This window comes from Magnolia sinica, chromosome 3 (genome assembly GCF_029962835.1).
Source record: "Magnolia sinica isolate HGM2019 chromosome 3, MsV1, whole genome shotgun sequence".
NCBI lineage: Eukaryota > Viridiplantae > Streptophyta > Magnoliopsida > Magnoliales > Magnoliaceae > Magnolia > Magnolia sinica.
In genome coordinates, this window is record NC_080575.1 from 110,600,945 (window position 1) to 110,624,984 (window position 24,040).

General features: G+C 43.5%; 1 protein-coding gene across 1 annotated transcript; it reads right to left on the minus strand.

Moving 5' to 3' along the window:
• Window positions 1-15,708: 15,708 nt before the first annotated feature.
• On the minus strand, window positions 15,709-22,181 carry LOC131239070 (uncharacterized). The gene is made up of 2 exons (XM_058236630.1): window positions 22,118-22,181; window positions 15,709-17,153 (listed from the first exon to the last, which is right to left on the minus strand). The coding sequence occupies exons 1-2, from the start codon at window positions 22,179-22,181 to the stop codon at window positions 15,709-15,711; spliced, it is 1,509 nt and encodes a 502-aa protein (XP_058092613.1).
• Between the last annotated feature and the right edge of the window lie 1,859 nt (window positions 22,182-24,040).

Consider the following 24,040-nt stretch of genomic DNA (forward strand, 5'->3'; position numbering starts at 1 on the left):
GTGGTGAATTCGGGAATTGTCCATCTTTAGGCCCTGAGCATGGATGGCCAGAAGTGTAATAATTTATGAAACTGTTGGTTATTATCATGGGGGGCCACTAGATGGACGTTTATGATTCACCTTCCCTTTCACTGCATTTGCAGAATAACATATGCTTGGGGTATCGATCGGCCACCTGTCCAATTGGTGTATTTCAAGAATACTGAAATGCACACTTCTTTAGGTTATGGTGCGTCAGATCCGGCCAAATTAGTTGGGTCAGAGCTGGGAGCTCATCTGCCCAAGGGCCTGACAAGTGGCCCTTGCTTGACCTGTGGGCCCAGACATGCAAGCAATTCCCCTGCCAAGGGCTGGGCTGGGGTCGACTCGGTTCCATAGCTCATGGGGCTGTACTTGGACATCTAAAGGCCAGCTTAGCTTGGCCCATTTGCTACTTAACAGCAATACCATTATTTCGGGTCCCAATGACTATGGCGAAGGCACCCAGCTGGAGAGATTTAGGCCGTTTAGCTGGTGGGAGACCACGGTAAGGGCTGTTGGATTTATCTTAGGCAAAGAGGGTTTTCCTGCAAAAGCAAGTCCATATTAACTTTTCCAAAAACCAATTTCGGCAAACAGGTTTCAAATGTAAAAGCGGCGTTTAGGTGTCAAAACGCGTGTATCCAAACTGACCCGGAACAGATTGGCTGCAGTCCTTACCGTGGGACCCACCTTGATGCATGCATTTTATATCCACGCCATCCATTCGTTTTGCCAAATGATTCTATGACACGAACCCAAAAATAAAGCAGATCCAAATCTCAGTAGGACCATACCATAGGAAATAGTGGTGATTGACCATTGATGGGTCACATAAGTTTTGGATCAAGCTGATATATATATATATATCCCTATTCGAAGGTTTATATGACCTTACCAACAGGTTGGATGACCTTACGGTGGGCCCTAGTAAGTTTTTAATAGAAGGGCATTCAATCACAGCTGTTTCCTGTAGTATGGTCCACCTGAGATCTTTTTCATTTTTGGGTCCATTCCCTAAAATAATCTGGAAAAATGGATGGACGCTGTAGATATAGAATACATACATGAATGTGGGCTCCACAGTAAGCGCCACACCATATTGGGCGGCACCTAATCAGCTCCTCAAACATGATCTGGCTCGAATCTCAGTCCGTTCTGATCATTAGGGGGGAGACATGAGAAAAAGTGGACTAGTGGCCCAGGCTGCTATTTTTTGGTTGATTGCTTCAAGGAATGTTCTCTCTCACGTGGGGGCAAATACTGCTAGCGTCCCTAATGATGAATGGTGGTTTGTTATACATGATACTGAACACTAATAAATGTGATGAAGGGCTATTGACAAGAATGCAGAAACATTATCATCGACAAAATTCAATAATCCCATGATTGTATGATATCTACGCCCAAACAACGAATATACACCCTTCTCACCACTTTTGGCTCTCTAGAATACTGCTACTAGCACAAAGTTTTTGTAAAAAATAAGAAAAGAAGGTGTATTTAGTCGTCAGGCTTGTAAATGTAGGGCCTATGTTTTGGTCATCCAGACCATTGATCTTTATTTGATGGACCAGGCCCATGTTTTGGTCATCCAGACCATTGATCTTTATTTGATGGACCATGCTCCAGGAGCTTTTTCTTACCATTCAATCATTGGCTGGCATGTTCGTACATGGTTAATAAGAAGCAAAATGATTGACAATCCGTACTCAGAGGAGGATCCGCGGTTAAGATCTTCCCCTGTGGGTGGGCATGGTCCACCCATGATTGGGGCCATTGGATCAACGGATTGGATAACTCGGTAAATGGAAGGTGCAATGGAGTTTATCTCCTTAAATTGTCCCTAGTTGCTTTGGTAAACCAATGAATTTTGTTGCAAGTCTCTTTGATTAGACGTGTTTGGTGGAAATATCGCACCCTCAATTAAGATCTTTGGCTAGAATCTAAAATCCCATCTAAACAAAACATTTGGTAGGGTGCTTACTACAAGTCTACACCAAAACCGAAGGAAGGCAGGTAAACCCGACCAAGACCCGAACCAAACCCAACACAGCTAAATACGTTGGGTCTCAATCACTCTCAGCTGACTCTAAATGCGTCAGGTCTCAAAAGAACACTTTCCTTGTGGGCCGTTCATCACGTGACTGTTGTGGCCCCAAAAATCAGGCCAATCCAAATCATTAGGTGGGCTACATGTGGACGTCTTATATATATATATATATATATTTATGCATGTGGGCCACTAATGACCAGATCAGCCTCATTTTTGTCCACGGTGTGCACACTTGCGGCACAGCTGTTGAACAACCCGCACCCGTGTACAACACGTGAGAAATTGACACGAGTGGGGAGAAGAGGATTAAATGGCCGTTCTTATTTTATCGTATATATCCCTCTTTTATCAGGTACGAATATGGGGTTGAGAGCTCTCTCACCATTTCCCTATCTGACGCGCGGAATGACGTCGAAGACATCCTAACGGGTGCTCCCATACCTAATCTGTTGACTTGGAGGCGCACTACCAACGTCCATAAGACATCTAATCCCAACAGCCGTTGGTTGGTGGGCCCCCCAAAAAAGCGAAAGCACACATTATTCTATTATGCCAGCTAATTTCAATCCAATGACCTTGTGACACATGCACGTCCATCCATACAACATTCTCGAACACACTGCCACCTCGGATTGAGAATATCACTTTCTGACAAGGATTACTCTCTCTCCCAGGTTGCAACACGTGTCCACATCCATACATGATTTGAATTTAAACGAATACTTTCAGTCGACAACCTAACTTGCCTATAATAAACAGCTTTTATAAATGATGAAGTGCAAATATTTAATATACGCTATTAGTAGACGGTTCAAGATAAACGATCATACCCAGCGGCTGCACCAAAGTTATGATACAACCAGTTTTTCGTTCAACCACGTATAGAACATCCCAACCATATAAAAGGTGGTCCACACCAGGATGTTCACCTAAAAAGAAAATCAGGCCCAATATACTTATTCATTGCGTAGGCCACACACCTGTATGTGTGGATCGGCCTGCTCTCTCTCTCTCTCTCTCTCTCTCTCTCTCTCTATATATATATATCATTTTCAATTGCTGTAGCTACCTTTTTCTCATCTAAGTAATTCAACTTACATAGTTACATATTTTACATATTTTGACTGGTATTCACATTACAAAAATTAGATGCTACCAATATAAAGCCGATGCAATTATTATAGAAAAATGATAACCATCTAAAAATTCTAATGAGATTTTTTTTTTTTTCAGGGATAAAATTAGTGCATGGTTCTATAGGCTACTTAAAGCTTGAAAGTATCGTATTTTTAGGCTAAGGTTTTCTTATAATGGGACCAACATAGTTAATATCTTACTTGTTGCACATATATATCATGTTAGAACATTCAAAGCTATTTAATTCATCACATTCATCATTTTGTGAATATAAATAAAATAATTTTATTTTTTTTAATAATTAAAATTCTAACTTTAAACATAATTTTTAAAATCTAGGATTTTAAAAATCCAACTGCTAAACACAATTAAAAATTCAAGATTTGATATTTAGGATTTGAAATGCAAAGCTAGAAATTTATAGTAAAATCCATGTTCACACTCAATCCCTCAAGGCTCCGTTAGATCAACTATGTTTATTTGTATTTTTGCTGAATTAAGCATTTATTAACTACAATATTGGAATGTCAATAACTATCAGCGTGTAATGCATTGCACTTTCTGATAGGTCTTGACTTGGAAAATGAGGCATACTATGTGGGCCCCACCTTGATGTATGTGTTATATTCATGCCATTCATTCATTTTTTCAGATTATTTTAAGCATGAGCCTAAAAATGGGGCAAATCCAAAGCTCCAGTGAACCACATCATAGGAAGCAGTGGGAATAATGGTTTCATCATTGAACCCACTGTTCTCTTTGTTGTCGTCCGCTCAGAGCTTTGGATTTGCTCATTTTTAGACTCATGCCCTAAAATGATTGGAAAATATGAATGATCGCAAGGATATAATGCACACATCATATCTGGGTCCCATAGAGTTTTGATAATAAATTAAGGTTGAGTTTTGCTAGAGTGGTTCATTTTTTCCAATCAGAAAATTGATGTAATTATCATGCTTTTATCACAGGATTATAGGCATTTACATTGTAACAAACAGGCCTCAAGGGAGATTTTGAGGCAATTGATGGTTTGGATTACCTAGCCACGGCCCAACTTTTTACATTGGAGATCCCATGTATTTTGTGTAAAGATGTGGGCCACATATCGGGATAGGAATGATGGATTCCTTGTAGATTCCACCAGCACTATTGAAACAAGTATTTCATTTTGAAGGGCTTGTTTGGCTGACAAGTGAGAATCTCATATTTCTTTGTACTGATCATTTGTGCCTAAGAACTAAACTATAAGCTAATGATTACTATTTTCAATCCAAATATTTCATTTGTCATCCAAATAGATCCAAAGAAACATATAACCAAACAACACCCCCGCCTCCCAAAAAAAAAAATCTAATCAGTGTTGCAACACATTAGAGCGTTTCCTCAATGAAATTAATTTTATATGTATGTTGCGTATGACAGTGGATACAAATTTTAAGTATAATCTGAATAACGGAATAAGCAGATCATTTATACATCAATAACGGAGATTGATAACTGGAACTGTAAACACGTATCTTAATGTGAAGACATTCTTGATGCTGTATTGTTGTCGAGAGGTGATGATCGATTTTCCACACCTTACACTTCTATAAAAGATCTCTTAATATGATTAGAGTTTTTTTTTTTTTTTGGTCTCCGTTGGTGAGAAGACCAAGCACTATATTCATATAAAAAGACAATCGAAAAGCTTGCCCATCACACTTCTCTCCTCCGAAAGTTCATATTATGAGTTTTCATATCTATCTAAATGACTGGATATAGGACCGTGATTCAAACTTCCTATCCCAACCTTATTTATATCGAACACAACCGTAGAAGGGCCTATCAAATCGTTCATTTTAAATAATCCAACAGTCAGATCAAAACTGGCAATAATGTATGGCCCACCTACTAGAATCCTTACACTAAGTGCTTGCGTATCCATAATTATCCACAACTTGCCTGTAAAAATTCAATCAATGAAGCTGTAGAACGCTTTAATTCCCAAAATCAGAATGCCTCGACAGTAATATTCTCTTATTGGTGAATGTTTGTTTGTTGAGGTAAGACCATTGATATTTTTCATTTATAACTGTCCTATAAACATCCATTGATCCTATAGTTAGATAATCAAATAATCACAATTTTTAGCTCATGATACATGAATTTGAACGGGTAAAATATAATTACTTCTACCTTAAAGTACGCAATTTCTAAGTGCCTGGGTCTTGTCCATCAGGTTCTGCCATAGTATTGAAGTTTTTCCATTTCTTCGATGTCCGCCATCATAACTAGTTGGTGGGTGTTGATTTCTTTGCCCATCCATTTTTCCGGATCATGTTATGACAAAGGCCAAAAAACGAGGCAGATCCAAAACTCAAATGGGCCGCATGACAGGAAACAATGAGGATCACCGTTGATTCATTGATAGAGCCAAAGAAGTTTTGGGGCTAATATTTTCGTGTTTTCAGTTCATCGTAGTAGGAAGGATCTTATGAATGGTATGGATGTGATCATATATACATCACAGTAGACCCAGGTAGGTTTCAACCATAGGCATTTCCCTACACACTTCTTCTTATGGTGCAGCCTACTTAGTTTTGGATCTGCATCATTTTTTATCTATCTCCTAACATGATCTGACTAAATGGATGGACGGGAAAGTACTCACAAACATGATGGTAGCCTCCCTTAAGGAACTGAGGAAGTTCCTGCAAAAGGCAATTGGCATCTGTTTAAAATAGATTTTTACTGCAAAATTCCACCAGGAATAGTGTCTCAACAGATCCTTTTTCATAGAGAAAATTATATTACTACTTTCCCTTTAGTTTTCTTTACAACAAAGTGGAGTACGGAAACATGTGTCTCATATAGAACCTTACCAACATATGCACACCAATATTATTATTAGGTGAACAAAATTTTTGGCAGATCCAATTGTAAGGCGAGCAACTATAAAAATTAATATACACCACTCAAAATATCCAAATTCGAGTGTAGCCCATCTGATGATATGATGGGCCTAATGTTCTGTTCCTGTTATCCCCATCAGGGGTATATATGTAGGATCAATGTTTTAAATATCGTTACCGCATAACATATCACACCATTTGGATACAGATACATATCGATTATCGCATATGATATATTGGTTGTATTGCGAATGTATCGCTGTTGTTGGGAAACATGAGAATATTGAGAAACTGGTTGATTTTTTCAATGAAATTTCAGGGTGTTGAAAAAAACATCAATACACACTTAGAAATCAAAACATTACAAAAAGAAAGTGCACATAATAGGGTTTCCTTTGTATGAGGTTCTAATATATACGCTTTCTAACTGAATTGATGCAAACATATTCAAAGTCTATTAATATAATTTATAAACTTAAGAAGATATACATGGAAACACAAGCAATATATTCAAAAGCAAAAGAAGAATCACTATATCAGGTTACATACATGTTTAATTTGTGTTTGGATATAAAGATTGCAACTAAGTTGCGAGAAATTGAGAAATTTTGAATTTTTTAAATTTTTCGCAACTTGACCCATCTTCCCCAAATATCAAAATCGAAGTTCCAAATTCATGATTTTTCATGGAAAACATGAAGAATCATAGATTTGTAACCATCAGACACTGGGTTTAACGTGATTTACGACAAAAATATAGATCGAAAATGCTCGCTGGATCAAATAGGTGGGATATATCATCACTACTTATGTATTTCATATCGCATAGGTGGGATTCAAGATATATCCTTGGATATATCAGCTGATATCGTCGATATTTAAAACACTGTATAGGATGGGCTGAATGTTATACACATATGGGTCTCACAAGTCTCAACTTTCACTACTTTTGAAAGAAAAATAAATGAGGTTTTATTTTTATTTTTATTTTATTTTAAAATTTTATTTTATTTTAAATTTGAATTTGATCCCTCAAAAGCACCTATATATTTAGATTCCTCAGGAATTTCGCAGTAAAAATCCCAATTTAAATAGCTGGCTTACTCAACTTTTATTGATCAAACATAAGCAAAGCAATCCTTCAAGCTCAGGTTGAAACCTAGGCTTTCTGTTGCATTTTTCCTTGGATTGCATTTGCCTAACTTGGAATTTCTTTGAAGGGTAGTTATTGAATACTCTGGCAGCAATGCACATGATACTAAGCTGGTGCTACTCATATTCTCTTAGTCAAAGTCCTAAAATCAGATTGATTGAAAAACCTTGATCTCATTATTCATATTATCTAAGTCAAAGTCCTAAGATCAGGTTGATTGAAAAACCTTAACCTCGTTTCTTCGGTTTCCAGGACACTCATTTGTTGAAATAAGACCATTGGATATTTTCATTTTTAACCATCCCATCTGATAATCAGATAATCAAAATAAGCAGTAATTTTTAGGTCACAACATAACTAAATTAGCAACTGTAATTTGAAAAGTTTAAGTTGAATTAATTATACGTCGCAAGTGCACTTTGTAAGTGCCCGTGTATCATCCATCACAATCTTTAGAGTATCAATGTTTTTCTTTCCTTCGCATTGCCATCTTGTTGGGCCCCACTTGTACACCTGACCAATCGTGGCTCATCTGAGCTTGGAAACAGCAGTCGGACTTTGCCTAGCTGTTCTATTTCACTATTTTCAGTTGGCCCATTAAAATAAATTTACAATCGTGGGTCCCTCGAGTGCGGTCATTGGGAAACCACGGCCTACTCTAAATTACACGTTGAATTTCCAAGTTGAAAATCTGATTTAATACATTCACCTAAGGATTCCGTTGCAATAATATCATATTTTGCCTGTAAATAAAAAGTAAAAACACAATAATATCAGATTTTGGTTGTAAATAAAAAATAAAAAGATAAAATAACAATACAAAATAAATGATTATCCTGCGCACAACTTATGGATATTGATGATGACTAAATCTGGACGACTCTCCACTCCGACTCGCGAACTCCGAACCGCTTTACCTTTTCGAACTTGCACACTTGCAATGAGCAAAGGAGACCCTCGTTTGGGCAAGGGACCCTCCGATGCCTAAGTCAGGTCAAGTGAATCTGGGTCTAAGTTTGAGTGTAGTAGGAGAGTGCAAGATGTTATGTACCTATAGTAATGGAGTCTCATTATATTTATACATGCCTATTAGACGGTCTGAGTCCGTTAATCTCGGCACGATACGCTCAATCAATGAGATACTATGATCGTGGAGATATTATCCGTAATCCGGGGGTCGTGTACCATATCATACGTATCTATGGGCGAGACAATCGGTCGTGTCCGTTTAAGGTAGTTTCTTAGTTTAGCGCATGGTGCGTCCACCTCTCGCCTCGGCCTCGGCTCGGGATCCTAAGCCAAAGAAGCCCTGACTCTGAGCCTCGGACCTAGACCAGCATACATAAGCTTTTGCCATTGAGTTGTTAAGCGAGGACCACATCCTGAGTCTGAGCCAAGCTCCGGCCTGGGTTTATGGTGGAACCGGCCTTACTTATCGGTCGAGTAAATGGGTTGAGTCCACCGCTCATCTCGGAGCTCGGAGGGGAGATCTTGCAAGTAGGTTCTGGTATGTTCTTCATATCGACTGCCTCGGTTTGAACCGTCAACCCCAGTACTAAAGCTCAACTGAGGCTGAACCGAGCATCATCCTTCAGATCAGGCCAGTTTTACTCTTATGTATCCAATCCGGTTAATGTGGTGTCGGACTTTGGAATTGAAGGGGCTCGAATCTTCCCATAACAGAAGCCCCTACTCTCCAAGTTCGAACACGGACTTGGAGAGTAAACACATACGAAAGATCAATCGTTTCCCCTGTCATATCTTCCATGCGTGTGGGTGCAATTATGATTTCTATATTTGAAGAGATACGTCCTCGGGGTTTCTTGTTCGTGGGCCAACCTCCAGCAGACACATGGTGACGGTTAAGATCTCGAATCATTGCTGAACCTATGGTTGACTGCCACGTATGCCATGAGAGACGTTCGAGCGACGTTTCCCCTGCCTGAGCGCTGCTTCCACTACTCCGACCTCGTAATCCAATGTCAGAAGTACGCGGCCTGACAGAGCTTGAACCAGTGATCTGTAGCCACGTATGTCCCGGAATTGGCTCGCGACAATTCTGCTGCGGCCATCATGGCTCACCATTAATGCAGAGATCCTTCCCAGGCTATATAATTCATAGCGTTTCGGAAACGCTTCTCACTTCTACATTCCAAATTTGTGTGGCTGTTGGTTTCCTGAGGAGGTGATTTTCGGCGAAGGCGATTCCGACCAATTTGAATTTTTCGACGAGGCGATTCCGACTGATCAGGGGTTTCTGACGGAGGTGATTCCCGGTGGACGTCCAGTGAGCCTTTCCTCCCTTCCTTTAGCGTCGCTTCTTTTTCCTTTGTTTCTACAGAATGTCGTCTGATATGGATATGGTCCGAGAAGACTATGATGATTCTGAGCCGGCAAGCTCGGATGACAGGAGAGGGGCGTCTGAAAGCGCCTTAGAAGCAGTGCCTCTGTTCCCTTTGCCTTGAAGAAACAAGGAGGCGGGGGCTTGAACTTGATGGGTGGGCAAGAAGAAGGCCACCCGAGCCCCCCGAGACTAGACTACAGGCGTCGCCGAGATGCCTGCGAGCTGGTGAGCCTCAGAGGTTGTCTCGGGAGACTCTGTATTAACGGAATCTCAAACGGGGTGGATTCGCTCGGAGTTTGAGATCCTAAACTCCGTGCAGATAAGGGCACCAGAGCCCCTCGACACCGCCGGTGCGCCTGCTAAAGGGGAAGTTACCATTTTTCTTTGCGCATTGTAATGTGGGCTTCGACTCCTCATGAACCCTTTCGTCTGAGCCCTGACTACTTACCTGGGACTAGCTCCCTGCTAACTCACCTTCAATGCTTGGAGGGTTTTGATCTCTTCCTTCATCATCTGGCGTTAAGTTGGGAACCCAGAGCTGACACCAGAGGAGTTAGTAAGCTTGTACTTGGTCAAGCATGACAGCCAAGAGCCGTGGTACTACTTCACGACTTGATGCAGAAAGGGGTCAGGGCTGGTCATGAATCTTCCGTCCTCTAACAAGGACTAAAAGAACAAATGGTTCCGGGCTTCGGACGAATGGAAGGTGCCGGCGGAGGAGCTTGGAAACTTGATGACTTGGGTCCCCACCCGATTTGCTACCCCAGGTCGGACCTTGCGCCTTTTTTAAAAATTTTTTTATATCCCTTTTCCTTCTGTTGTGATTTGACTGAAGCTCTTCTTTTATTTCTGTAGACTTTCAGAGGGGTTTGCCTTTCCTTACCTCGGACCTGAAGAATCAAGTTGCTAGGGCTAGGGCGCGCTCAGGAGATCTCCGCTCCTGGTCAGATTTGATCATAGCCGTCAATCTTCATTGGTTTGGACTTTGTAAGTCCAAGCCTCTCCCCGCTTCCTTCAGTGAGTTTATCTTAGGCTCCTTACCTTGAAGGGACTGAGCCTTTTGACTTGGTTGCTGATTCATTACTTTCCCCGCAGGCATGGCCGAGGTAGCTGGGTCCAGGAGAAGGAAGGCCGCCCCGACTGTCAATGAGATGCTGAGGACCGAGCCCCGAACAAAGACGACTGTTCGGAGGAGGTAGACGGCTCCTCGTGGCGAGGGTCCCTCAGCCCTAATTTCTGTTGCTGCAGCTCTAGCTGCAACTTCAATTTCTTTTGCTGTAGCTCCGTCTCTAACACCTGTTGCGGCCGAGGCCACTGCTGTCGATGCTCCAGCTCCAACCCTTCCTCCTGTCGTCGCCCCCATTGAAGCACCTCCCACGGCCCCCGAGGCCTGCATAGCTATCCCCTCTTCATCTGAGCAAGAGGAGGCTGTTCGGAAGGCTGACGCCATGCTCTCCCCTCCCGAAGTCGGGAATGACCTCAGGGCCGAGGCTCAGGCCTCAGCAGGCAGCAGGACTGGGGCCGGGGAAGCAAGAGGATCGGCTCAGGTGGGGACGAGCGGAGAGAAGTTCCAGCCGGGCTATTATATGTCCTGCCTGGTTCAGTGTGTTGCCAAACATGCCCCGGAGGAGGAGATAGCTGGCCTTTTCACCAAATCGGACGAATCTTTCGTTAATGACATAACTTTCATCTTCTACCAGGTATTTCTGCTAACCTTCCTTGTCTCCAGTTTCTTTTATTGCATCTATGTGCTCATTTTTATTTTCGTGCAGTCCGTCCTGAGGCTCCTTCTAACTCGAAAGAGACTGCAGGAGCTGGCAAAGAAACATGCTGAGGTGGAAGCCCTCAAGGGTGAGGCCGGGATCTTACGGGATGAGGCTACCTTTCTTCGTATGGAGCGGCGGAACTACGTAGGCAGCTTGAGGACGGGAGGGCTCGGGAGCTCCAGTTAAAGGGGGTCGTGAGTGATCTCGAAGCCCGATGCAGTGCTGCTGTGGCCTAGCTGTCCCGAGCCAGGGCCTATGCGAACTCGCTTGCCCAGGAGAACGCCCGATTGGGGGAAGTGCTGGAGCGGACCAGAGCTGAGGCGGCAGAAGAACTGAGTCGAGCCATCTCCCAAGTAAAGGAGGCTTAGCGAGCCGAGGATGAGGCCTCCCTGGCCTCTGCGGTGGGTGCTGTAGTGGATGCCTTTAAGGTTTCAGAGGAGAGGGCGGCTGAAGCTACCAAGTTCTACAACTGTGGCTTCGACGCTTGCATTGATGAGGTCTAGGATTTGTATCCAGACCTCAACCTCGAGCCTTTGCTGCCCGAAGACGCAAAAGAGAAGCCCTCTGGAGATGCTCGCCCGGATCAGGCTCCTTGCTCACAAGCTCCTCCTCCTCTAGCTCCAATGAACTAGCTTTTAACATCTCTCCCCCATTTTTTTATAACTTTTTAAACTTGTCTTTTGGTGGATGATAGATGATATTTTTTGACCCTCTGGAGAGGGCGTGTGGATGATGATTGTCAATTGCCGATTTGATTTGTTGACAGGTTAATTCATTTTGGGGCATTGCCGAGTCGACTCCTTGACGAGTCAGCTCATTTCAATGCCGTTTCGTAGAACTTTGAGTTTTGTAGTATTGCGATTATTAAGTCCAGACCCTTAGGGGATCGGCTCATCCCATGATTAGTAAGTAACTTTTAATACACCCGTCAGTTGGGTGATGAACCGACTCCTCTGTCGGGGAACCGGGTCGTTTATTGGCTTTTCCCCTGATTATGAGAGGATGCCTTGTAGAATTTTCATGGGATAACGCTCTAACCCCTTCTTTAATGGATCAGTTCGTTAAGTCCGCCTCTGCTCATGAGAGACAACTTTTTCTTAGTAGATAATCTGTTCGTGTAGATAGGAAGAGATGTGAATCTTATTGAAAGCCTTATAGGCTAGTCGATCGGAGTCGTACATTTATTGGGGGCCAACAACGGCCATTACCTCAAGGGTAGTAGACTTTTAGGTGCTCGGCATTCTAGGGGTGAGGAAGCTGACGACCCTCGAGATCTTCTAAGTGGTAAGAGCCAGGTTTGTCGATCGGACCACACGATATGACCCTTCCCAATTAGGCCCGAGTGCCCCAGCCACCGGTTCTGCGGTGTTTTGGAAGACTCAATGAAGGACCAAGTCTCCTGGACAGAACCGCCTGGTCTTGACTTTAGAATTGTAGAACCGTGCCACCTGTTGATATTGAGCAGTGACCTTGAGCCTTGAGATGTCTCTGGCCCCTTCAAGTAGATCCAGGTTGGCTGCGATCTGCTTAACGTTTTGGTTCTCCTGGTAGTTTCTGACCCGAGCTGTAGGAAGACTGATTTCAACTGGCACCATTTCTTCCGAACCGTATGAAAGTGAGAATGGGGTCTCCCCGGTGGAGGACTGAGCCGTAGTCCTATAAGCCCAGAGGACGAATGGGAGCTCCTCGGCCCAGTTACCTTTTACTTTTTCTAATTTTATTTTGAGATGGTGATTGATGACCTTGTTAACTGCTTCTACCTGTCCGTTGGATTGTGGGTGCCGAGGGGAAGAGTACACGTTAGTGATGCCGAGCCCCTGGCACATGCTTTGGAACTTGTCGTTGTCAAACTACCTGCCATTATCAAACACAATGGTGCGTGGAGTCCCGAACTGGCAGATGATGTTTTCCCACACAAAATCGATTATCTTCTACTCTGTAATCTTTGCAACGGGCTCAGCCTCGGCCCACTTGGTGAAATAGTGGACCGCGACAATGGTGAACTTGACTTGCCCTTTCCCTGTGGGCAGAGGCCCGATGATGTCAATCCCCCACTGAGCGAACGGCCATAGACCGCTCATGGGAGTCATTTCTTCTGCGGGTTGTCTTGGCATAGCTGCGTATTGTTGACATTTGCCACACCTTTAAACGTAGTTCTTCGAGTCTTCTCTGATGGTCGACCAAAAATATCCTTGTCGGAGTATTTTCAAAGCCACTACTTGACCGCCAGAGTGATTCTCACAGATTCCTTCGTGAATCTCTCGAATCACATAATCTGCCTCATCGGATCGGAGACACCTGAGATAAGGTTGTGAGCGCCCTTTCTTATACAAGATCCCGTATAGGATTACGAAGCGTGCCGCTTTAACTCTCAAGTGCCTTACCTCTAACTCATCCAAAGAGACCTCACCAGATGTGAGGTAGTTGTAAATCGGATCCATCCAGCTCAGAGTATTATCTACTGGATTGACCGTTTTCTTCTCCGCCTGGTCGATGCTCGGATTTTCTATGAATTCCATGGGAATGATTCGTGGTATCATCCCTTCTGTGGCTGATGTTAGCTTTGTCAGGGCATCGGCTCAGGAATTTTCTGCTTTAGGAATCTAGCGGATAGTGCAGCTCCAAAATCTTTCTATTAATTTCCTCGCCTTGTCTAAGTAAGTGATCATCCTAACCTCCTTGGCCTCGTATTCAGTGGAGATATGATTCACAACTAGCTGAGAATCATACCGTACGTGAAGAGATTGGACCCCCAGGTTAGCCGCTAGCCTAAGTCCGGACAGCAGAGCCTCGTGCTCCGCCTCATTATTAGAGGCCTTGAAACCGAGTCTGATCGCGTACTGGATGGATGTGGAATCAGGTGAGACCAGGACAATTCCTGCTCCAGCACGCTTGTCATTGGATGACCCGTCTACATAGAGAACCCATCCTGGTTCTGATACCGCTTTCTGATCATTTGAAGGAACATGCGAAGGAGTCATCACGACTTCGGTGCTGATCCCTCCGTTAGGGGTGGTGAATTTCGCGATGAAGTCGACTACGACTTGGCCCTTAATTGTTGTCCTTGGTCAGAACTAAATGTCGAACTCCCTGAGTTCGATGGCCCACTTGGTTAACCGACCTGACACTTCGGGCCTCTGGAGGACTTGTTTAAGGGGAGAATCGATCAACACGATGACGGAATGGGCTTGGAAGTACGGACGCAACCTCCGAGCTGAGATGACGAGACAGAGTACTAACTTCTCTAGAGCTGGATATCTCGTCTCGGCAGGCACTATGGCTTTACTCATATAATAAATGGGATGCTGCTTACCTCCTACCTCTCTAACCAGTGTCGAGCTCACAGCTAAGGCTGAGACCGCGAGATATAAGAACAGGGGCTCGCCTTCTTCGGGCTTAGACAGTAGGGGTGGCGAACCTAAGTACTGTTTTAGCTGGTGAAAGGCCTGTTCGCATTCCATCATCCATTCTGCCTTCTTATGGCCCTTCAACTGTTGAAAGAAGGGGAGACATTTATCTGTGGCTCTGGATAAGAACCGTCCAAGCGTTGCTACTCGTCCAGTGAGGCATTATATCTCCTTGACAGTCTGAGGTGTATTCATATCGAGGAGTGCTTTGATTTTGTCACGGTTTGCTTCAATGCCCCTCTGGCTAACTTGAAACCTGAGAAATTTACCGAAGCCAACTCCGAAGGCGCACTTCGTGGGATTCAGCTTCATTTGGTATTCTCGAAGGATTGTGAAAGTTTCATCGAGATCTGCCAAGTGATCGGACGCATTGATGCTCTTTACAAGCATGTCGTCGACGTACACTTCCATAGTATGCCCGATCTGTTTGGTGAACATCTGATTCACCAGCCTTTGATACGTTGCGCCAGCGTTTTTCAGGCCAAACGACATGACCCGGTAACAGTAGAGTCCCTTGTCAGTGACGAAGGTAGTCTTCTGCCTGTCTGGGGGATGCATTGTGATTTAGTTATACCCAGAGTAAGCATCCAGGAAGGAGAGTAGTTTGTGCCCCGTTGTATGGTCTACCAGCTGATCGATCCGAGGCAACGGGAAGCTATCCTTCGGACACGCCTTATTCAGATCCGAGTAATCTACACAGACCCGCCATTTCTCGTTGGCTTTCTTGACGAGGACCACGTTTGCGATCCAATCAGGATAATGTACCTCCTTTATGAAGGCAGCATCGAGTAGAATAGAGACTTCATCGGCTATGGTTTTGTACCACCCGACATCGAACGGTCTCCTCTTCTGTCTCACAGGTTTGTAATCCGGGTCCACATTCAACCTGTGGACCATGACATCTGCGGAGATCCCGGGCATGTCCCCATGCGACTATGCAAAGACATCTTTATGTCGCCGTAGGAAAGTCAGCATTTCAGACTGTTGTTCAGAACTTAATGACGTTCCGAGCTGAATGGTCTTGTTTGGATCTGCTTCATCGAGCGATACTTTCTCCAGGTCTTCCACAGAGGAGTCCTCTGTAGGTCCTTTAGGATCTAAGATGTTGACAGTGAGTGCTTGTTTCACGGACCCTTTCTTTACTGCTATAGCGTAACATCTCGGAGCTTCGCGCTGCTCGCCTCGGAGGTAACCTGTTCCATCCTCGGCGGGAAACTTCATCATCAGATGAAAGACGGAGACGACTGCCCTCATTGCATTGAGAGAAGGTCTGCCCAGAATGATGTTATGCAATGATGACACATTGACAACGAGGAAGTCCACCATGAGGGTGGCTTGATGTTGTCCTTCTCCCGTGGTCACGGGGAGGGAGATAACTCCTTCAGAGATTACCCTTTTTCCTGTAAAGCCGTGCAGGGGGGTCTTCACAGGTCTGAGGCGTGACCTTGGAATGCCCATTCTTTCAAAAGCTTCGGAGTAGATCATATCGGCCGAGCTTCCAGTGTCGACCAAGATGCGGTACACCTTGTGGTTGGTAATGGTCATAGTAACCATTAGGGCGTCATCATGCGGATGTTGGATTTTGCGCACGCCGTCTTCCGTCAAGGTCAGACTGCATAGGCTGGCCCGGAGTTCCTTGCTAGGCCGCTCGGTCACGTGGATGTAATGTTCTGGATCAGACTTCTGAAAATAAGCTTTTCTGGCACGGTTTGAGTCACCTCCACTAGACGAGTCACAGAAGATGGTGCGGATCTCGGCTGGCTCTTCTGGGGTGTTATTCGACTGCTCTCGTTCTTCTTTTCGAGCCATTTTTTCTTCCTTGGTATATCGGCGCAAATGACCTTTACGAATGAGGGTCTTAATCTCATCCTTGAGGTCCATGCAGTCGGTTGTGTTGTGGTCATGATCTCGGTGAAAATGACAATACTTGCATTTGTCTCGATGATTCGGGTCGGCATTCATACAAACAGGCCAATTCAGAAGCTTCTGCCCTTGGATGTCCAGAAAAATCTGCTCGGTGGATGTGTTGAAGGGGGTGTAGGAATGGAATTTACCTTCTGGTTTTCTGCTTGGATGACGATCGCGAGGAGCGCGGTCATCTGGCCCTTTGCTAGGTGTCTGAGGTTCTTCATTCCTTGGCCTCTTTCCTTTGCCAGTCGGCTTTGTTACTTGAACACTCTTGCGAGCGTTGGAGAATTCCTTAGCGTTAGCGTACTTTTGAGCTCTGGTGATGAGCTTATCTGATGTTTTCGGAGGCTTCTTCTTGATGGAGAATGCGAACTTCTCCTCTTTTAGACCACTGAATATTGCAGAGAGCGCCATCTTGTCGTCATAGTCCTCCACCTGTAATGCTTCTTCATTGAAACGAGCGATGTAGTCTTTCAATGATTCATTTGGCACTTGTTTGATAGTAAAGAGATGGGTGTTTGGTTTCCGACTCTTCTTACCGCTTATAAATTAGGTGAGGAATGATCGGCTAAGTTCCGCGAAGGATCTAATGGAGTTGGGTTTGAGCTAGCGGTACCAACTCGGAGTGGATCCTGTGAGTGTAATTGAAAATCCTCTGCACATCATCATGTCTGTCGTTGTTTGGATTTGCATCCACGAACGATAAGCCTCCATGTGCCAGACCTAGAGTATTGTATGACGGGAGGTATCTGGAACTTCTGTGGCATTACCTCGCTCATGATTGCCGAGGTGAAGGGAGGCTCGGTCTCTTCCATCATTGCCTGAACGGCGGTGGGAACTGACGACGGCTGTTGCTTCTTTTCTAGTATCAGAATTTTGTTGTTGAGCTCCGCGAACCGTGTCTCTCAAGGATCTTTGTTTTCAGCTACTATCTCTTGAGTATCTTCTATTTTGGGAGTTCTCCTTCCCCTCCTCCTTTCCAACTCGTGGCAGAAATCTGTTGGTGCTAGGGCCGAGGTGACCGAGGCATTCGTCGGGGCTCGAGTCGCTGTGTTCCGAGCCAAAACTCGAATTTGGGTCGGGGGAGGGTTCTGAATCGAAGTTGGTGCCCGAGCGGGTTGACGTTGGGGCCCCTTGGGTCTCATACTCCTCGGCGCGGAATGAGCTTCCATAACCAGGCCAGCCGGTTCATGAACATGGTTTTCAGGATGTGGCTGCGGCTCCTGTCACCGCTTTATCTGGTTAATTTCATCACGCAGGGCTTGTATCTCGCTTTGTATAGCTCGATACTTGCTCGCCCAATTGTGAGAACCCTGGGAAGGCCTCGGGGCTGATTCAGCATGAAGTAGTGAAGAGGATCGGGTCTGATCATTTTGCTTCGGTTCCACAGCGGCCACCTTCTTCTTCCCTCTCGCTATAATGCTTAAAGATAGGAACCCGACCTTTCATATCAGTTTCCCACAGACGACGCCAAAAATGTTGATGACTAAATCTAGACGACTCTCCACTCCGACTCGTGAACTCCGAACCGCTTTAGCTTCTCGAACTTGCACACTTGCAATGAGCAAAGGAGACCCTGGTCTGGGCAGGGGATCCTCCGATGCCTAAGTCAGGTCAAGGGAATCTGAGTCTAAGTTCGAGTGTAGTAGGAGAGTGCAAGATGTTGCGTACCTGTAGCAATGAAGTCTCATTGTATTTATACCTGCCTATCAGACGGTCTGAGTCCGTTAATCTTGGCACGATATGCTCAATTAATGAGATACTATGATCGTGGAGATATTATCCGTAATCCAGGGATCGTGTAGCGTATCATGCGTATCTGCGGGCGAGACAATCGGTCGTGTTTGTGTAAGGTAATTTCTTAGTTTAGCGCATGGTGCGTACACATCTCGCCTTGGCCTCGGCTCGGGATCTTAAGCCAAAGAGGCCCTGACTCCGAGCCTTGGACCTAGACCAGCACACATAAGCTTTTGCCATTGATTTGTTAAGTGAGGACCATGTCCTGAGTCCGAGTCGAGCTCCGGCTTGGGTTTATGGTGGAACCAGCTTTACTTGTCATCGAATATTCTGGAGATCTCCCCTTCGAGCTCCGAGGTGGGCGGCGGACTCAACCCGTTGAGTCGAGTTTCTCCGCAATGGGTGATATGGATGTGAGTGGTCAGATGATTCGTCTCTGGTCGGGCAGTAGTGGGGCGGTCCGAGATCTTGCAAGTAGGTTCTGGTATGTTCTTCACATTGACCGCCTCGGTCTGAACCATCAACCCTAGTGCTAAAGCTCATCTGAGGCCGAACCGAGCATCATCTTTCAGATCAGGCCAATTTTACTCTTACGTATTCGATCCAGTTAATGTGGCGTCGGACCTTGGAATTGAAGGGGCTCGGATCTTCCCATAACAGATATGATTCACATTTAATTTAAATCACACACTGAAATGGAAAGCAATGTTTAATGTCAACTAATGAGATTAAAATTTAATCTTACACTCTTATTTTAAAAATTTAAGATGTGGGGAAATATTTTTTTACGAAGGTATTAAGATTTTATTTATAAATATGAAGAAAATAGTAGTTTAACCCATAACAATTACCATTTGGAATACTGTCCTTACATAATATATTCAAATATATATATAAACCCATCATAACTACTATAAGCACAGCATTATACTCAGTCTAAATAATTCATTGGTCACATCCAAACCAATCGATCAAGTGGGGTCCACCTAATGGAAGCTTTATATTACTTAGGGGGTCCGGTTTGCCCGGATCAAGGGCTCAGGGTGGCTAAATTTTCTTAGCGTCGGCAGTCTGACCTTGTAGCTTCATTGAAGTGGGTGGAATCACAGGAGGCTCTAATTAGTTGGGGCATTATACTTGGAAACATGTGGGTCCCACCGCTGAAGCAATGGTTATTATTTGCAGATGCATACAGCATGCAGGTGGGCCCTGATGGTTTTGGGTGCTTCTAGCAGGGTGAGTAGACCGTGCCGACAATCTACATGAGCCCATGTGAACAGGCTGAAACATTCACAAAGCATCCAACTGTCCAAAATTCATCATGGCTGGGCGGTTCTCACCTTTTAAAATATACACGCTTTTACGATACGTGTGCAGTAGCCGTCAGATGAAGTAGATTGATGACACGTATGTCCTAGCAATGAGGCAGCTCGCTCCCCCTGTAGATCCGGACTCCTAACATATGCTCCTGTGGGAGGATCGAATCTGCTTAATGAACTGGCCCACCGTGCAAGCAGAACTGGGTCCACACTCGAACTGCACATGGCCCACCTAGTGGCCTCACAGGCTCTGGAGAGCCTATTAGGTACGCCCTTACCGTGGGCCAGCTTGATGTATTTATTCTATATCCATGCCGTCCATCTGTTTTGTAAGATTATCTTAGGGTATTATTCAAAAAAATGAAGCAGGTCCATTTCTGCCAACCTTAGAAAACAGTAGTGATTGAGCATTAATAGGCCACAAGTTTTTTTTTTTTTTAGCATGCAAAAGAGAGGGGTGAATGCATAATTCAATGCTGTAGTGATGGACACACATAGGCTAATGAACAAAATTTCTTTTAAACATGCAATTAGAATGTCTAAATCATGGAGGATATATTTTTTTTTTTCTTTTGTGTAACAACCACGTAATTACATTGATGATCAACACGATAACCATGATTAATTTCATGAACACATCACATTTATAAAAATTTCCTAGTTAGTACTGACAAGAATATCCATGTCATATGTGGCACACAATTACAAAATCCAAAGCGTTCATCTGGTGCTAAATAATGGACGGCCCCACTCCAAACATTATGGTTATTAGATGATACTAGCCTATGAATGGAAGACTTTCAACGGTTATGATAGGACAGCTAGAGAAAATTCCAATCAATGGTTGAGATTGTGATTAAAGATGAGAGGTTCAAATCTCTTGCATGTGTGGCAGACACTCCCCTGTGGAGTTCTAGAAGCTAATTTAATCATTATCATTTTTCAGTGTTACTTTCTCTCCAAAATATAAGATAAAATTATAGTGAAAATTACAGTCGAGCACATGTTACTATACTATAATGAAAACTATCCGCCGATTATTGGTCTATTTATAAATTTATCTCGAAAATTTTATGAGACCTTTTAGACACTTGTTCAAATAGTCAACAAAGATAATTCATTTGAACGATGAAAATAAGCTTTTTAATAATTCTATCTGTTTTTTTTTTCCTTTAACAATCCTTCCACTAATTGACTCCTTACTATGATGCATAGGCAGAAGGGATGTGACCACTAATATCTCCATGGTGGAGGGACAACATGCAACCCGTTCTGTTCTGGCATCCAGCATCCACTATAACATGGACAAGTGAAACATCCGGATCTTGGAGGTTCGGTTCTTGATGTGCCGACCACATCTTAAACCAACTGAACCAAGATTTCATGTTGTTGCGTGCTGTTTCTTGGCTGCCCGTAGGCTCGTGGTGGCTCGCGGGTGCCGTTTCATGGCTAGCCGTTGGCTCTTGGTGGTGCTGTTTTTTGGCTAGTCGCTGGCTCTTGGTTGCTCGAGGGTAGAGTTGGGCATCGGACCGAGTCGAATTGGATTAGGCCCAACTCGATCAGATCCGAGTTCTGCATGGCCTGACCCGAACTCGGTTAGAACCGGGACCGAGTCCTGGTCCTCTGACCCAATCCGATCCTAACCCATGTAGCCCTGGACCGATCTGAGTCCGACTCAGTCAGGAAAACCGAGTCGGATCGGAGCAGAGGCCCTACCAAAAGAGGAGAGAGAGAGAGAGAGAGAGAGAGAGAGAGAGAGAGAGAGAGAGAGAGAGAGAGAGAGAGAGAGAGAGAGAGAGAGAGAGAGAGATTTTGTACCTTGATATGGCATCGCTTTTTCTTTTTGAATCTGAGATAATTGTGATTGAGACTGCAATAGCCATCCAAACATTAGCTTGGAATGAGACGGTTTAAGTAAGGAGCACAGACCCACATTACCAGCAAACCCCTAAATCATGTGGTTAGAAATGTTCCATCACCAGCCACACTCTAGGCCAGTGAACCCATCCAAAAGTGGCCCACCAAATCAGCAATTTCCTATCATGTGTTCAGTACATGAACAGCCAGGCTGAAATAGAATTTGTATGAAGTCCACATCAAAGTAGCATTTCTCCCACAAAGAAATTACTATTCTTTCTATCGCTCCCTCACGCCCCAGCTGCAATAAATCATGACCGCATGATTGCTGAACAGGTGAGCATATTGCCATCACATGAAAAAAAGAATCAGCTGCCTACAGAGAGACTGTTGTAATAACAAGGAACAGATGACGTTCATGACCCGACATTGCCAAGCCAGAAAAACAAGGGAAACTGTGAAACAGCCATGAAAAGCAGAAGGTAATGATGGATGGATAAATACTTGTCGTGGCTCCTCACCTCTGCGAACAGGACCCGTTTCACGGTCTTCACCAAGAACACAGCCATGCAAATTCACATCCATGGCATCATGAAGTAATATGCATAGCTCCAGAAGATCCACCATGATGTATGGGTTTGTCACTGCTGTCCATCCCTTTTTCCAAAATCACAACAATCAGACATCCTAGCAATTGATAGGTGGCCAGAAAAACAATAGTTCAAATGAAAATTGGCAATTGCCTATATATAGCAGAAAATTGAAATAGTTGCAATCATCTAATCTTTGACTTTTGGGAATCCAAAGTGGCGACCACCATATGAAATATCTTGATCATCAAATATCTAGACATGTGCAGTGAAGATGGCACCATAAGATAAAATTTCTCTTATTCATAACCATTTCCATAATCAATCAAATTAGTCAATGGCCACAATATTTGTTTGCAAACTAATGGAGAGATAATCGCTTCCATTTCTCTACTTATTCAGAGAAAGGAAACTAGAATCCTAAGACTTGAAATGCTGGGGAATACCAAAAGACTTGATAGAAGTAGATTGTTTGAAGTAGTCAACCTGCAAAAAATCCACATACAGGGAGAAAAAGATAATCCAACATGCCATTATGGAACTATAGCCGCCTATCAGCTTCTAGAAATTTTTGAGCAATCAGTAAGTTGTGGATCTCAACTAGCAGAATATCATGTAGTATAAAGAACAAAAGTTAAGAGTTGCATGCAAACTTTTACAAAATGTGCAGCCCATTGGCTCAAACCAAGAGCTGAGAAGAAAGGGAATGGTGGTCATCTTTGAAATTCAAGGGCATTGGTGTCTTATGGTACTCAAGAACATAGGCAAAAGTACAGAACTAAGGATATTATAGCAGTTAAGTATTGACCACCTACTAGACCAGAACAAAACTGTAGCAAAGCAGATATAAAACCTTTTAATAGAATCTGCAAGAACGTGCAAGTACACCAGAGTGGCAGTTCATATCTTCACCTTTCCTATACACTGTAAACAAAGATGTAACCTTCAGCACAACATGCAAGAGATGAGAACAAGTAGCATTGATTGCTGTTGTGTCTCAGACGAATTCACACTGTATCCGCCGATAGAATAATTGATTAGATGGAACAACCTATTATATCTCTTGATTAGATGGAACACTTGCAATTCAGTTGACTTGTACATCCAAACAAATAAGTAGGCCACATTTGGAAAAACTTTTGGTTTGGAAAAACATCCAACTCATGGGCATGTGCCTTAAGAAGTATTTGGATGTGTGGATGAGGTTGCCCATGGATGTAGAGGATTTCCTAAAAGTTGATGGTGGCTACCTTGAAAATCACCATCAATAGCCCACAAAACAAAAGTTATTGAGACAATGTGTTAGATTGCACCATTATTTCATGAAACTATCATGATATTTTGTGCCACATTAGACATGATATTTAGTGCAACCAAGATGTTAAAAAGTTGTATTGATAAAAAATTGTTATGGTTGCGGCAAATACCATGAAATTTCATGACTAATCAGTCTAATTTGGTGTAGATTTTCATGAAATTTGGTACCAAACACACTTTAAGCTAAAATTTAAAAAATAATAAAGAAAGAAAGAAGGAAAGAAAAAGAAAAAGATTAGGTAACATGCACATACTGACATAAACCATGTCCAACATCATGTCCAAAATGAAAAGTAAAAAAACCTAACATGAATATACTGACATGTAGATTAGGTAAAACTTTCATACATTCAATACCCTTTATATGATGAATGCCTTTGTGGCATGTAACTATATGAAATTTGTTCGTAATAGTAACCCCCTCCTCCACCTCCACCTTCGTCGCCAGATTCATCATTCGGTTCTCTTTTTATAGATTCAACTGCAGGAGAACTCTTGGGCAACTCTGAGCTGGATGTGTCCAACAAATGGTCGTTC